Source organism: Miniopterus natalensis, chromosome 21 (assembly GCF_054644295.1).
Source record: "Miniopterus natalensis isolate mMinNat1 chromosome 21, mMinNat1.hap1, whole genome shotgun sequence".
In the NCBI taxonomy this organism is placed as follows: Eukaryota; Metazoa; Chordata; class Mammalia; order Chiroptera; family Miniopteridae; genus Miniopterus; species Miniopterus natalensis.
The window spans coordinates 4,701,924-4,718,511 of NC_142101.1; the positions used below are offsets into that span (position 1 = coordinate 4,701,924).

Here is a 16,588-nt window from a genome sequence, read left to right on the forward strand (position 1 = left end):
TAAGTGTTAGCTATTATTCTATGACAGTAAACTACTCAAGACGACACCATATGCCCCATTCAGATTTCCTTCTAGACAATTCTCTTCTCATTCACTTGTTCCATCATCATCTGTTTGGGTCCATCTTCCTCAGACTTTTCTGGACTGTGGGTTCCTTGAAGGCAGAGTCTGTAGAACTCAGCGGCCTGGTATGTAAGGATTACTCAGCTCGCTGAGAAAATGAATGAAGGCTTTAATAATGACTTATGCTGAGGCTTTGCAGGATACAAAGCTCGCACCTAAGGGAAACCTGAGACCCTTAAGACACTTGTCCTTGGGGACTGGTGTCCCCAGGACATTTGCCCAGGAAAAAACTGCTTTCTACCATTCAGGGTCATATCTTCCTCCGACTCTGCTGTATTTGGCATTGTGTGGGCACCTGTTCTCTGAGTGGGCGCCCAGTCTCCCCTGTAGAAAACGTCACTTCTGTGCTCCTTTTAACTCTGCTTGGTTTTGGCAGGTCACCACAAATGGCCTCATTGCCATGAGTGAACCCCCGGCCGCAGAATCCCATCCTGGGCTCTTCCCTCCGACCTTTGGAGCAGTGGCACCATTCCTGGCAGACCTGGACACAACAGACGGCCTTGGGAAGGTTTACTATCGAGAGGACTTCTCCCCCTCCGTCACCCAGCTGGCAGCGGAGTGTGTCCAGAGAGGGTTCCCGGAAGCCTCCTTCCAACCCAAAAGTGTGGTGGTTGTCACTTGGGACTCTGTCGCCCCCTACCAAGGGCCCAGCGAGGACCCCACCCAGGAAGACAAGGTGAGCACTCACCCAGGTTCCAGTGCAGAGTCTCACAGGTCGGCTCCACCTGGCTGGTGCTACTCTGAGGTACCGTGTGCTGTGTCACTGATAAAGGCAGGACACCCAAAACAAAATGAGCAGGCTCGTCACTTGTAGGTCCGAAAGCTCCAGCTCCTTACCTGCAAGGCCATAAACCTCTGTTTCAGTGGTGACCGGATGAAAGAAAGCCAGTCCCTGAGAAACTTCCACATGGAGCATAAGGTTGATGAATCCCACCCCCTGGCTGCTCTTACTCTGGGTTGGATAGTGGGAGGTCGTTTGTGGTTAAATAGGGACATTATTAATATGAAGTGAAGGTTAAAGTGACCACATAATCCTGAAGGGAGTGAAGAAATGAAGACAAAGTCCACACTCTGGGTGGGGAGACAGAGCCCCTTGCACCTGGGGATGTTTCAGACACAAGTTCAGCCATAAAGCGGTGCAGAGCTCGGACGTGTCCTGAAGGGGGCATCTGAGTAGGTCAAGGAGCCAGCTCTAGATCGGAAGTCACTCTTAAGACATGCCTCAGTCTCTCCTTGGAAAAATAATTTCGCCTCCCCCGTTATCTAATTTTCATAGGATCACACAGTAGGGAGAAACTTGACAGGTCCCAGAGCACCCATTTCAGCGGGCATGTCCCAGCGTGCATGCACAGGACACTTGTCCCACACGGTCCCCGAGGAAAAGTCCTCCCTGGCCAAGTCCGTTTGGGAAATTCGACACGCGTGACTCCTCTTGCTGACTCACGCTGAAAAGCACTGCCATAAAGAAATCTGCTTCATTCTGATTAACTTAGCAGTCCCCCCCACCTTTTGGCCACCCCCCCTTTTCCGTCCCAAGTAAGACACATCACCTCCCATAGATCACCCTTTGGGAAGGTCTGTATGGGCCTGGCCAACACATTTTGCTTTGTCACCTGTATCTCAGTGCTGTACTTGAACGCTGTGTCAGACCTTCGATTTCTAGAGGATGTGTCCCCTTTGCCCTGAGTGACAAATGCCCAGCCCCCCGTGAAGAGCCCTGCCTGCCTCTGCAGCCTGACCTACCCCTTGCCCGCACATGCTCTGCAGCAACTGTATGTTGTCACCTGCAGCATCTTGCCCTCGCTGTCCTCTCTGCTGTGACATCCTTGCCCTGACCCCTTTGCAGGTGCTCCTTCAGACTTGGCCAGCCCCTCCGCTCCCACCTGCCCAGGGTCAGCATGTCTTCCTGTGACCCCTACAGCACTGACACCCTTATAGAATCTGTTCCCCGGCTTGGCAATGTCTTGTTCACATGTCAGTCTCCCTTCCAGACCGTACATCCTCAAGTGCAGGGACTGTGTCTTCTTACTGTCCGTATCCACGTGCCCAGGGCAACGCCTGGCACATAGGAAAGGTTCCACATTTAAGGAGTACTTTCTCTGAGCCTGGCCCTTCGTATGTTATCTCACTGGCCCTCCTGCCATTCCTATGAAGGAGGTGGTTTTATCTCCAACAGATTCAGAAACCAAGGCTTAGAGAGCTTGGGTAACGTGCCCAAGGTCACACACCGGTGATGAGTGAGGATTTGGATCCAGATCTGTTTCCACCCAGAACTCACGTTCTTTCGTGCTCTATGGTGCGTAGGCTCAGTGATGTATGCCTAATGATGACCGTGGCTGAACATGCTTAGTGGCCGTAGATACAAATTCTGAGGGTAAGAATTTGCTAAGTTGCGTGAGATTTTTAGGTCTCTATAATTATGGTTAACCTGAGGGTCACAGTTATGCAGAAGGTATCCATTAATTCATTAGAAAATTTCACATTGCCACAGCCTTAGAGGCATTCCAGTGGAGCTGTCCTGGAATACTTGTTCCTTCTTTTAAAATAAGGTGAGGACACTGCCATCTTTGCACATTTCACGTAGAGTCTGGCGAGTAGCACGTTTTAAGATCTGTAGATACTTTCCTGAGTGACTGAATGTTGACCCATCTTCACAGAGAAACACCTTCCAGGCGGTCCTGGCCTCCTCTGGCTCCAGCTCCTACGCCATTTTCCTTTACCCTGAAGACGGTCTGCAGTTCACGACGACGTTCTCAAAGAGGGACAAGAGCCAGGTCCCAGCCATGGTCGCCTTCAGCCAAGGGCTGGTGGGACTCCTGTGGAGCAGCGATGGCGCTTATAACATATTTGCTAACGACAGAGAATCAATTGAAAATTTGGCCAAGTATGCTTCTTTGTTCTTCAGTAGATTTCCCCCCTTAATAAGATCAGCACTTTATTATTTTATTAAGGGTAATGTAATGGGCATTACAGAACATTACCTAAAAACGTTCCTTGGGTTGCAATTCTGTGTATAGTTTTTATATTATGTAGCATTTTTTCTGATGAACTCAAGGGAAGATACTCTTAGAATGCACAGGTGTACTGTTTTTTAGGTGTCATCCTCATTTGAAACAGTTTCTACCATCTCCTTTATAAGTATAAAGTTAGAAATAAAGTGTTTCAAGCCCATCTCTTGCTATGAACCCAAGGCTGAGAACACCCTTTCCCTACATTGACTAGGCAGGAAATCCTACAACAGAAACACTGCTCTCTCAGGCTCTTTTGTAGAATTTGGCAAAAGGGGAGAAAGGTCAGATGCCTTTTCTAAAATTAAAACCTTTTCTCTACCAACATTCTTTAAAAAATAAAGACTCCCCCCCACCCCCAATTTCATATTATCAAATTGAGTCTAAAGCTCCTCTGCTTTAACTTAATGGTGTGCTGGTAGCTGCTTAACAGCCGGCTTTACAGGTGTGGAAAAGCCCTCGCTTACAGTGTTTGCCTATTTCTGTGGTGTAAACGCTCCAGCCACGGCCAGTTTCCAGCTGTTCAGGTCACCCTGCTCCACGTGGAGATGAGAGAAGATGAACCATTGTACAGTGTTCATACCATACAGGTGCAGTAGACAAATAACCTCAAGAACATAGATAATAGTAACATAATTCAAATGTGATGAGTTTTGAGTATTTATTGCCTTTTCAAAAATATAACTTATTTCATTGTAATTTTACATCATTTAGTTTTGTACAACAGCTGTGTTTAATAACTGGCTTGCAGAGTTTCTAAAATCTAAGTTGGCTCTCCCGAGGGGCGCGGGCGGACAGGTTGACTGGATGCCCTGTTTCTGTAGGACTCTCCTGATCCCCTTCCCCAGGCTTTTGCTCAGTGCTCTCCACCGAGTAGTGGAGGTCCCTTCTTTCCACTGTATAATCTGGTAAGAGTAAAAACGGTGCAGCAGCAAGTGGAGATTAGGGTTAGTCTGTTGTGTTTTGTAATTATAAAATGCCTTTAGAGTCTGAATCTCATTTGCATTTCACTGTTCTTTTTGAGCATAAGAAGGTTAACTGAGACTAAGATTCCACAGCTAACAGACATGGGATTTCTCATAAGCCAAGTCTACTGTTTTCACTAACTACACTTCTGACACCAAATATGTGGCTTTCTTTCCCACACCAACCAATTCTCCAACCCTTCAGACACCATTCGAGTGTCCTCCAGTTCAGTTCAATTCCGACACTAACTGCCCGGAGTTAGCACAGACCCCCAGGTGAAGGGCTCTGTCCCACAAGTCGCCCCCACTTCAGACACCAGTCACAAGTCCCAGGCTGCAACCCCCCCCTGCCCAAGTCACACAACTCAGGAAAGCACTGACATGGTGTTACCAGTTTATTATAAAGATGCAACTCAGAAACAGCCAAATAGGAGAGGTGCACAGAACAAGGTATAGGAGGGAGAGGGGGCACCAGTCTTCTCTGCCTCTCTGGGGTCACCACCCTCCTATCACCTCGATGTGCTCACCACCCCAAAAGCTCTCCAACCTCATCCTTTGTTTTTTTTTTATTACCAGCCATGATTGATTAAATGATGGCCACTGGTGATAAACTCAGTCTCTAATTCCTCTCCCCTCCCTGGAACTCGGCATGGAGCTGAAAATTCCAATCCTCTAATCACGCCTTCGTTTTTCATTGACCAGCCCCCATCTAGAAGCTCTCTAGGGTCCCCAGCCACCAGTCATCTCATTAGAATAAAAAAAGACACTCTTATCAGTCCAGAGATGACAGGGATTTAGGAGCTGGATGCCGGAACTAGAGACAAAGACCGAATACTACTGACCCTTGAACAAGGTGGGCTTGAACTGCAGGTCCATTTATATGGTGATTTTTTTCAATCAACACTGTAAATGTATTTCTTCTTTATGATTTTCTTAATATCATTTTCTTTTCTCCAGCTTACTTGATTCTAAGGATACAGTACATAATACATATAACATACAAAATATGTACTAATCAACTATGTTATCTGTATGGCTTCCAGTCAACAGCAGGCATTTAGTAGTTAAGCTTTTGGGGAGTCTAAGGTTATATGCTGATTTTTGACTGCATGGGGGTTGGTGCCCCTGACCGTGCATTGTTCAAGGGTCAACTGTATATAATTCTTATTATATCACACCATGCCAAGGAAAGATAGTAACAGATGAAATGAATGACTCCAGTCAACAGGTTGCTTTCATGGGGGGCATATGACCAGGGGTTAGTATAAATCGCATTGTAAGGCCTGGCAGTGTCCCTGGAGAGCACCTCTTCAAAGGCAGAAGGTCAGTCTCTGCTGGTCTGTGTCCATTTGGATGCAGCCTCACCGAATGGCCTTGATAGCTTTAGCTCTGCGATGACCACGCATGACCCCATCTGCTCGCCCACCCTCCAGCCCAGCTGCATCGCAGACTGACACCGATCCGCAGGGCTCCTGCTTCTGGGTAGTGGGGGCCTGTTTCCAAGAAGCCTGTCCTTTCTCCTAGGAGCAGCAACTCTGGGCAGCAGGGCGTCTGGGTGTTTGAGATTGGGAGTCCAGACACAGCCAGTGGCGTGGTGTCCTCGGACGTTAGCCTGGGACTCGACGATGAAGAGTATGATGATGAAGATTATGACTCCGTGCCAAGTCTGGGCCCAGAGGATGTGGGCACCACTCTCTTCCCCTCTGAGGCCCCGAGAAGGGGAGACACTGGCCCACACAGCAGGCACAGAGCCTCCCCCCGCCGCCTGGCCACCGACAGACCCGCCGGGCCTTCCACTGAGAGGACCAGGTCTTTCCAGTTGCCCGGGGAGAGGTTCCCCCAGCAGCACCCGCAGGTCATAGACGTGGATGAAGTTGAGGAAACGGAAGTTGGTAAGGCTGCTGCAGCGCAGCTGGTACACCCTTAGACACCTGGGTTTCCAGACAGGGCAGGTGCTGGAGGGGTGCCCGCCGTGTGCTTTCTGTGGTGGGGTGTGAGGACGAGCGCTGGGCGGCGGGCAGAGCTGGTGCGGGGCATCCAGACAGGCCCGCACCTTCGAGGCCTCCAGACCTCGTTGGGGATTAGGCCCGTGGTTATGGAGACTGCGGAGAGTGGCCTCTTTCAAGTTCCTTATTATTCCCTTTTGTCTGTTTCAAGGAGAAAAGTGCTTTAGAATTATTTTGAAAGTCAAGTTTCTTATTTGTGATTTTTGAGATCAGAAGTATACTCACCCACCTGAGAAAACATTTCAGAAGGCCCTTTGGCTGCTGACGCAGTGGGTCTTTGACGTCCGCTTCCTCTTGGTTTTGGAACGAGAACAGCTGATTATTTTTCCTCCCAGCTCCTGTAAGCTTCAGAGTCACTTTGTGAAGATTTTAAAATACAGAATAAGTAGGTCTCCTGTTTTAGTGCAGTATCTTCTAGTCAACTGCATTACATCAGGTTTTTGCTACATTTTGAGGGGAAGCCAGCATGCTTTGCTTTGGCTTATAAAAGACATTCAAACTAAACTGTTCATTAATTTTTGCTCTTCAGATTGACCTGTAACCCATTGAAACTCATATAAATAGGATAGTCCAAGCCTTTAAATGATGTTTATTATAACATTATAATGATGAGAGAGCCTACGTCATTCCACAGTCGCTCCCTTTTATTTCTTCTTACTTCTTTTACTGTGTCTCCTAATGATAGCCATACATGTTTGTTCTTGAGTATCCCAATGAGTGGACAAGATCTGGTGGCCAGAGGTAGTGCGCCTCCTTCCTTCCGAGGCTCAGAAGTGGAGACAGTGCTCGTTAGTTGCATGACAACGACACGGGTCCGCGTCTCAGGGCTTCCTGCACACTGTATCCTGGGTTTCCTGGGGTGATGCTGACATCCCTCAGAGCATGCCGCTATGCTCTTGCAGCTGGGTTTCAGAGGGATCTGCCCAGATGTGTTGGGTTGTTTACTGCAGATGTTGAGATTTGAGCTTTCACCCTATCTAGGAGTCTCTGAAATTCTCCTTTGTGAAGTCATTGCCTTGAAATGCTATCATCTCTGGCCCCAGCAACATGTGGTGCATTGCTTGGCATTAGTAAAAGCCTAGATTTGAACCCAACATGTGTCTAAAACATATTTTTCTGTCCATCTATCCCAGTTATTTCACTGTTTTTATTAGAAGAGTCAGTCTTCTGCGGCCAGCAGCAGTGCATTCCTGGGGTTATTTGAATAGTTACCCACAGAGATGCAGGCCACAGGGACCCACTGGGAGCTGGGCCCACAGCTGGAGCTAAGCAATCTGTAGTGTCACATGTGTTCAGCTTGGAGTCCAAGTGCTCCCAGCTCCACACTCCACCTCTACACACACTGGAAGTTCCCTCTGGGCGTGTAGGGCTAATGGAACCTTCCTGGGTGAAACTTGGCTTTTATCTTCACCCCTAACAGCTACAAACTGGATCACTCTCTGCTCTCAAGTTCACCCCTCTTGTCCTTTTGAGCTCCATTCCAAATTAATTTTCTCTGTATAATGAGTTGGTTCCTAATTCCAATAAACTGAACCCGGGAGGTAGAAGTTTGAGATAGGTAGAGACTCATTTTGTTTCTTGAGTGAAAGGAATTGAGGAATTATTTCTAATCAGCTTTTGAGTGTAAGAGCTTCTGAGTTACGCCCCAGGGAGAAGAGGCAAAAAAGTTCCAAAATGCTTTAAAGTCATTAAAATGGCAAATTTAAAAAACAGTAAAAGAATATTTTAAGGTCCCTTCAAAATGTGGAGCTGACCTTTCTGACTGCACCAGGCAGACGCCAGACTGACTGACAGTGGCGCAGGGGCCCGAGCAGATGAGATCAGAGTGCCTTTTGGTGGTTCACCCCTGGGTGGGTGGCTGCTTCCAGCCGCAGCCCCGCGGGGGGGGGGGGGGGGGGGGGGGGGGGGGGGGAACGGGACGACGACGACCCCCTCCCCTCCCCTGCCCTGCCCCTGCCCTCCCCCCTCCCCCTCCCCCCCTGCCCTCCCCTCCTCCCTCCCCTCCCCTGCCCTCCCCTCCCCTCCCCCCTCCCCTCCCCTCCTCCCTCCCTCCCCCCCTCCCCTCCCCTCCCCTCCCCTCCCCTCCCCTCCCCTCCCCCCTGCCCTCCCCTCCTCCCTCCCCTCCCCTGCCCTCCCCTCCCCTCCCCCCCTGCCCTCCCCCCCCCTCCCCTCCCCCCTGCCCTCCCCTCCTCCCTCCCCTCCCCTGCCCTCCCCTCCCCCCGCCCTCCCCTCCCCTCCCCTGCCCTCCCCTCCCCCCGCCCTCCCCTCCCCTCCCCTCCCCTCCCCTCCCCTCCCCTCCCCTCCCCTCCCCTCCCCCCCCAGCGGCGCCCGGCCCGCGGGCCGGAGCTGCGGCCGCGCTCACCGCGCTGTGTTCTCCCCGCAGTCTTCAGCTACAACACGGACTCGCGCCCCACGTGCGCCACCAGCCGACACCAGTGCTCGGTGCACGCCGAGTGCAGGGACTTCGCCACCGGCTTCTGCTGCAGCTGCGTCGCGGGCTACACGGGGAACGGCCGGCAGTGCGTGGCCGAAGGTCTCTGCTCCTCCGCGTCGGCGGGGGGCGGGGGGGCAGGCGGTTCCCCAGCTCGATTGGAAATGTTGCCGTCAGCCGGCTCGGACGGGGGCTGGCCTTGAACCCCGCGCCCCGTGTCCCCGCGCTGCCGAGAGGGCCCCTGTCCCTGCCGCGGGGACGGGACGCCGGCCACCCCCAGGGCCGCCTGCAGGGCCGCCTGCAGGGCCACCCCCCGGTCCACCCCCAGGGCCGCCTGCAGGGCCACCCCCAGGGCCGCCTGCAGGGCCACCCCCCGGGCCACCCCCAGGGCCGCCTGCAGGGCCACCCCCCGGGCCGCCCCCCAGGCCACCCCCCGGGCCACCCCCAGGGCCGCCTGCAGGGCCACCCCCCGGGCCACCCCCAGGGCCGCCTGCAGGGCCACACCCCGGGCCGCCCCCCAGGCCACCCCCAGGGCCGCCTGCGCGGACGGGGCTGGCCGGGTCCAGTGGCGCGGCCCGGACCGGGGATTGTGGGTGCCGCTCGTTCCCCGTCGCCTTCACCCCTCGGAGCTGGCGCAGGTTGGGACCCGACGTCCACGGGTTAAACCCCGGAGCTGGCGAGGCCCGTTCCGGCCCCATCCCCGGGGCCGCCCTTCCCACGCCCCACCGGCCCCCGGTACTGGCCGGGCACAGGGTGACCACAGGTCCTGCGGGCGAGCCCCAGATGGGACCCAGCTGTGGCGTGTCCCCCGCGCTCTGCTCCGGGGGCCCCCGCTCAGGGTCACGAAAGGCTGGAGGCTCCAGATAACAGTTTACTCAGCAGGAGCCCTGGGGGGGGGGGGTAAACTCCAACGAAAACAAAAGCCACAAAAACACTGCCATAGTGAACATTCTGGTTCCTGCAGATGCCAGATTACCTCACTTGTCACTGGCCATTTTCCTGGTGTTTAGTGAGGAAACTCAATTGCTGCTCAAAATCTGACTAAAGTAAAACTTGGAAGAATTTTTCTGTTTTTCAGATCCCCTGCCATCGCTATAGTTAAAAGTTTTTTAATTTTCTAAAAAAAAAAAGCTGCCTTCTGGTGCACAATTAGATAAAGTGAGTTTTGTTAAATAACAACTTTGGAAGTGAAAGAAAATTTTGTATACTTCATTTGGGGAGATGTTTTTAACTTCTATAAATGTGTTTTCTGTTGTTTTTACAAATCGCACCACCCAGGGGTGGTATGCCTGAGCTCTGTTTTGGGCTTGGCTTTTGTACCCTGGGGGAAGCTTCCAGAATGCACAGTGAAAGCCTCTCCTCAGGGCAGTCCCGGAGGCTCTCCCGTGCCAAGCGTCAGAGCTGGGAGTGCTGAGCGGTGCACTTGGCTGCAGGCTCAGATATGACAGGCCGTCGGCCCACATTTTAACATTACATACACGCCCAGCAAGAGTCTGGTGGTTTAAACATTTGTTGGATTCTTGCAACATTTGATACATTTTTTTAGCTCAAAGTTTGGTGGAAAAAAGTTGATTTCCTTACCTTGGTTTTCCTGCCTGTTGCTGTGATTGTCTGGGGATGTGTTTCTTCAATGTTAGTCTTCTAATGTCACAGCGTCCCCAGTCCTGACAACCTGTGCAGAAGTGCTGTCTGTCCAGGGCTGTTCAGCAGCTTTCCTGAGGACTCACTTTGCACAGAAAATTGCAGAGGTGGAGCGAGGGAATGGATGTGAAAGCCCTGTCCCTAGTAATTTTTAATCTAGGAAGAAAACCAGACCGGTACAATCAACAATTGATGAAGTTAACCTATACCAAATCTATACCCGAACAGTCCAAGGTGACCAATTTACCTCTTCAGTTTTTATAAAGATAAAATGAACACACTTGTTTAAAGTAGACAACTTGGTGGGCTTTAGTATATTCACTAAGTTGTATAATTCTCACCAGTACCTAGCTTTAGAACATCTTCATCACTCCAGAAAGAACTCTGTACCCATTAGCAGTGCTCTTGGTCCCCCCAAGCCCCCAGTCCCAGGCAGCTTTCTGTCAGTGTGACTTCCCTGTTCTGGAGGTTTCATATGAATGGAACCATACAACATGTGACCTTTTGTGTTCGGCTTCTTTCACTCAGCATAGTGTTTTCAAGGTTCACACATGTGTTAGCATGTGTCAGTGCTTTGTTCCTTTTTTCTAGCCAGATAATATTCCATTGCACAGAGAGGCCACGCTTTGTTATTTGGGTGGCTCCTATCTTGGCCATTAGGAATAATGGGGCTAGGAAGGCTCGTGTACACATCTTTGTGTGTACATGTTTTCTGTCCTCTTGGGTACACGTTAGGAGGTGGAATTGCTGAGGATCCACAATGAAATCTTACTCCTAAAGAGCAGACTCATGTGTGATGGAGGTCAAATGGTAACCTTCAGTTTTCTTATTTAAGTACAAGAACTTAATTTTTTTAGAGCTGCTCTTCATTAAACAATAACAAATATATGCAAGTTATAAATATTCAAACATTATAAAGACATAGAGTGTAGGAAATGAAAGTCCACCGTATCTCCCCGAGTTAACCACTGTGGGCAGTTTGTGTACATCTCTTCAGATATTTCCCTCTAGGGAGATGCTGACATTTTTTGTTAATGTAACTTTTAAAACAAAAACAATACCCCGGATACACTATTTGGCAGTTTATGAAGAAAGCTTTTAAATTTGCGGCAGGTCTCACATCTGTCCCAGTTGTCCGAGTGGAACAATCAACACATCCCCATCCACAAGGGGGTCTTGGGTGGGTGGGCATGTGCGTGGCTGTGACGTCTGCCCACAAGGCCCGCGTGTGGGCGTGGGCTGCAGTGAGCTCCAGGGCCAGGCTGGCGGCTGAGCTGGGAACCGGGCTGTATTTCAGCCAGAGATGCTCGGTAAGGTGTCAGCAGTCAGGCCACCGACGGCTGAGTCCCAGGCATACAGTTCAGCCTTTCTGTTCCAGTGAAATGACTCATTCTGTTCCCTGCCTCTCAAAAGTGACCAATTTCATGGTCATGTAACTCTAGGTCACCCGTGACACTGTTCCTCCTGTAGTTCCTCTGTCACTCAGTTCCCACGGGAGCCCGTCCTGCTCCCCGTCATCAGTCAGCCTGGGGTGCAGGCAGGGCCGAGTTCCTTGGGCCACAGACTCAGGTGTGGGCGCTGTCTTCTTGGAAAGAGCAAGGACTTTCGCTGACCCCACAGCCCCTGACCCCAGTGCTGTTCCCCTCTTTGCTCTACAGGGATGGGTCCTGCCAGACGTGTTGTTCTTTTGTGAAAAGCTGGCTTCTCTGTTTGTCACTCAGGTTCCCCCCAGCGAGTTAACGGCAAGGTGAAGGGAAGGGTCTTTGTGGGGAGCAGCCCAGTCCCCGTCGTGTTTGAGAACACCGACCTGCACTCCTACGTGGTGATGAACCACGGGCGCTCCTACACGGCCATCAGCACCATCCCGGAGGCCGTGGGCTATTCCCTGCTCCCTCTGGCCCCCGTGGGCGGCATCATCGGATGGATGTTTGCGGTGGAGCAGGATGGATTCCGGAACGGGTTCAGCATCACAGGTATCACAGCACATGTTAAAGTCAGTGGGCACGGGGTGGGGTGGGGGTGGGGGCCTGGGGATGAACAGAAAGGGAACGCCACGTCTGCGGACAACTTACTAAGCCTTTTGTGGCTCTGGGAATAAGATGTGGTAAGATTGCCAGTATTTTTTCATTAACATATATTCACTAAGACAATAGAATTGCATCTGGACCAGGGACTCAGAAATCTCTGCAGGGCAGGTGATGCCACCTCAGTGCCTCATGACCCCAAGTGTGGGGCTCACTGACCCTTGTCCTGCTAATTTAGCTGCCTCCACACCCAAACCACTGACACTGGTCCTTGATATGTCCTCAGTCTCTGCTTGGAGGAAAGGAGCCTGTCATCTCCAGCTGGCAAACACAGTCCTCACAAGACTCAGGACACCTAAGTCTCCTTGGAGCTCCATAGACACTGGCCCTGCCAGGGAAAGGTGTCTCTAGCAGACATGTGGGGGCAGATGGCTGGGGGGACATTCCGAGTGCACTGGTGCCTCTCCTTGCTCTGCCCACCTGCGTGTGCTGGAGGCCTTTCCTGGAAAGGCACAGGTGGCAGAGCCTTCGTCCCTCATCTCTGGCCGTGTCCAGGACCTGGAGCCTGTTGTCTGGGGCACAGGTCCGTAGCTGCTGCCCCCGACTGCCTCTCCCCCCCTCCGCCCACCACCCAGCCTCGCTAGAGCCTCAGCCATGGCTTGGTTGTGGACACACTGCTGAAAGCAGGGGCTCTGGGCTTTATACCAGGACGCTCTAAAGTCACAGGGCATAGACGCCAACTTCCAGAAGTGTGGCCATTTTTAGAAAGGAGAGCCTTTATATTTGAGAAGAGGTGAATCTACCCATCAGATAGCTAACCTGTGGCCTAAGGTTTTTTCTCCGTTCCTCAGGCACATAGATCCTGAGTGTTATAATCATGTTCACATTCTTTTGCTTGTAGACGTCGTCGAGCTTTACGGTCAGACCCACAGACCCTACTCCTCCCCCGCATATCTTTCCCTGGGTGATGCTTTGTAACATGCACCCACTTCAGCGGGGCTAGGGAGTCTTTACAAACTCCCCACAGCAGCAGATCTTTGTTGCTAGCGTGGTTCACTTCCCCAGCACCTGTGCTGTTAGCTGGACGTCAGCCTGGAGGCTGGATATTACAAAGCAGGAGTTGTCAACTTTTTCTGCAAAGGGCCAGAGAGTAAATAGTTTCAGCTTTGCCTAAATATTTTAGGCTATATGGTCTCTTGCGACTCAACTCTATCATTGTAGAGAGAATATAACCATAGATAATATGTAAGGGAATGAGCGTGACCATGTTCTAATAAAACTTTATTAATGGGCACTGAAATTTAAATGCTATGTACTTTTCACATTTCATGAAATATTCTTGTGACTTAAAAAAATTTGCAGATGTAAAGACCATTCTTAGCTTAAGGGCTGCCAGTGGATTTAGCCCGAGGGCCACAGCGTGCCAGCCCTGCCTCAGTGGGAGTATGTGCGTGTGGGAAAGGGGGAAGCTGAAGGGGAAGTGCTTTTCCTGCCTGTCTGGGGCTGCTGCCCTGCACACACCCTGGGCAGTTCTGAGTCAATCCCAGTGTGCGCTCTGGTGGTTTCTGGTTTGCCCTGGAGAAGCCCCCATCCTGATCAGGACTTAGCAGACATCTGGGAGCACTTGACACCTGGCAGAGCACTGTCTAACGTACTTCATTCATCTCATTTCCACAAGATAGATCGCAACCCTTTTATCATCAGGAACTGGAGGCTCAGTGGGCTCAGTTCACCCAACCAGAAGCTAGCAGTTGGGTGTAAAATCCTGGTCTTCTGCTTTTTCCAGCACAACCCCGGAGCCAACCCATCTTGATGCTGGTTTGTGGCTGGGAAACAGCCTCTCTCAGTTGGGCCACATGGATGTCCCAGCTCTGCCCTCAGGTGTCATCAGCCCCATTTCTACCAACCAAACTAAAGCACCTCCAGAAGAGGTGCTACCCCATGGCCCTTGACCAGCACTGTGCACCTAGGGCAGGCACAGAGGCGGCTTTCCTGATGGCAAAGTGAAGGATGACCTTGCTTTCCAGGGGGCGAGTTCACCCGCCAGGCTGAGGTGACCTTTGTGGGGCACCCAGGCAAGCTGGTCATCAAGCAGCGGTTCAACGGCATCGATGAGCACGGACACCTGACCATCGACACGGAGCTGGAAGGCCGTGTGCCGCAGATCCGGGTTGGCTCCTCGGTGCACATCGAGCCCTACACGGAGCTCTACCACTACTCCCGCGATGGTGAGGGGACAGCCTGGTGCCTGCACGGCTCCTGGCCACCACTGTAACAGCTGAGCTGCTGCAGTCTCCTGGGCCGCAGAGGGAAACACTGGGCGATACCTAGTAATACCACCTCTCTCCCAATGACAGACACAGTTCACACTCACTCCAGAGAATTTAGGACAAAAAGAAAATAAGCATAACTTAGAGTCACAAAACCAGGCTATAACTCTTATTAAATTTACATGTATTTCCTTTCAGCCTTTTCCCTAGTATATATAAAACATCCCAATATATGTACCCACATATATACAATATCCCAGCAGAAATAGCTCAACATATTATATAATTTTATTGTGCTATACATCTATATGTAGTTTTTAACTACTTATCAATTTACAGCAAAATTGAAAGTAATGCAATTTCCACATACCACTTACCCACTTCACCGGTTGTTAATATTTTGCCACATTTATCATTCTCTCTCCCATACACACACACACACACACACACACACACACATATATATACATACAGATAGTAAGTTGTAGACATCGTAACCCTTTATCCTGTAAAAATGTCATGTGTTTTCCTAAGAATAAGAACATTCTCTTACATGGTCGCAGTACCATGATCAGAATCAGGATATTTAACACTGATGCAATATTACTGTATAATCTACAATCAGGTATATAGTCTTTCTTTAAATAAAATTGCAATCATATCACATTATTATATTTTCACTTTTCCAGTTAATATCAAATCATGAGTATTTTATGGTTTTAAAAACACTGTTTAATGAATCTTTATGGTTCTATTATATGACTTAATTTAAAACATCCTGTTTTCTAAAGCTTGGTTATTTCCAATTTTCCCTTGTCATAATGAGTTGAAAATGACCATCTTCATCATAAATAACTGACCAAATTTCTGATTCTTTTCTAAGACTCAATGCCTAGAAATAGAAGTACTGAGTCAAACAACAAGAACTTTTTCAAGGCTCTTGTTCAGCTGCCATCCAGAAAGGTGGTACCAGTTACTAAGGCTCTGTGGCTTGATGGGCTCTCCTGGGGGTGAGGTGGGTGCCTAGGAGGTGGAATGAGCAGCAGGACCCACTTGCGGTTCTCTGCAGTCAGATGGTGTTTCTGGCAGCCCAGCATGTGGTAGCTGGACGAGAGACAGCTTATACTAATCTTTTATTTATTCTCTGGCTTTATTTTGAACTACAGCACAGCACACAAACATAAAGAGTCTTTTATACTTTTTTTTTTTTTAAATAGGAAGTGGAGAGTTTTGTGGTGGGGTGAAAGCAGGCTGTCTTCTGAGTGGGAAAGACTCTCTCTCCTCTATTGAGGTTTGCTCCCAGCACTTAGTAACTTGTCAGAAATTGGCTACTGAAATCCATTTAATGTTTTAAAATATCAGTGAACTGCTTAATCTAGGGTTATACATAGCAACCACTATTTATTGAATCCTAAATGAGATCATTTCTATAAAGCAATGAGCACTGTGCTAGTCACATAGTAAATGCTTCATAAGTGGTAGGTGATCTGAGTAGTATTCGCCTGCTCATTTCCAGAAGTTTTACCTACCTTATCTCATCCTCTCCCAAGCCATGCTCTAAAAGAAACAGGCTAAAGAAGTTAGTGACTGGCTTGTGTTCACACAGGTGGTGAGTGATGGTGCAAGGTGTGAGTTCAGATGTATCTCCTTCCAAGAGTGTGCTCTTTCCACTAGACCTTAATCTTTAGGTTGCTTCTGGGCAGCTTAGGAACTTGATGGGAAAAAGCAACACATATTACTGATGCAAATAATACCAATAATAGTATGGGAAATCTAGGTAGCAGAAGGAGTCTCCATGTAGAAATAAATGGTCTTATTTACCTGCTCCACCTGCTGTCTCCTGTGGAAGCCTTGAGGCCAGGGATCCCGCTGATAGTTCTGAGGCCTGGATGAAGCCTCTTGCATCCTTACGCTCCCTCCTTTCTCTCCCTGCCTCGTGTCCCTCTGCTCTCCTTTGTCCCCCTGCCTCATGTCCCTCTGCCCTCCTTTGTCCCCGCCTCATGTCTCTCTGCCCTCTGTCCCCCTGCCTCGTGTCCCTCTGCCCTCCTTTGTCCCCCTGCCTCGTGTCCCTCTGCCCTCCTTTGTCCCCCCGCCTCGTGTCCCCCTGCCTTGTGTCCCTC

At 50.3% G+C, this 16,588-nt stretch overlaps 1 protein-coding gene across 1 annotated transcript in view; it reads left to right on the forward strand.

Moving 5' to 3' along the window:
* NID1 (nidogen 1) overlaps positions 1–16,588 on the forward strand; it is a 72,257-nt gene that overhangs the window by 17,033 nt on the left and 38,636 nt on the right. The window contains exons 2-7 of the mRNA XM_087828888.1: positions 500–799; positions 2,781–3,007; positions 5,621–5,988; positions 8,486–8,635; positions 11,896–12,147; positions 14,226–14,426. Of these exons, the coding sequence (XP_087685014.1) occupies positions 500–799; positions 2,781–3,007; positions 5,621–5,988; positions 8,486–8,635; positions 11,896–12,147; positions 14,226–14,426 (1,498 nt within the window). The remainder of the gene's footprint in view (positions 1–499; positions 800–2,780; positions 3,008–5,620; positions 5,989–8,485; positions 8,636–11,895; positions 12,148–14,225; positions 14,427–16,588) is intronic.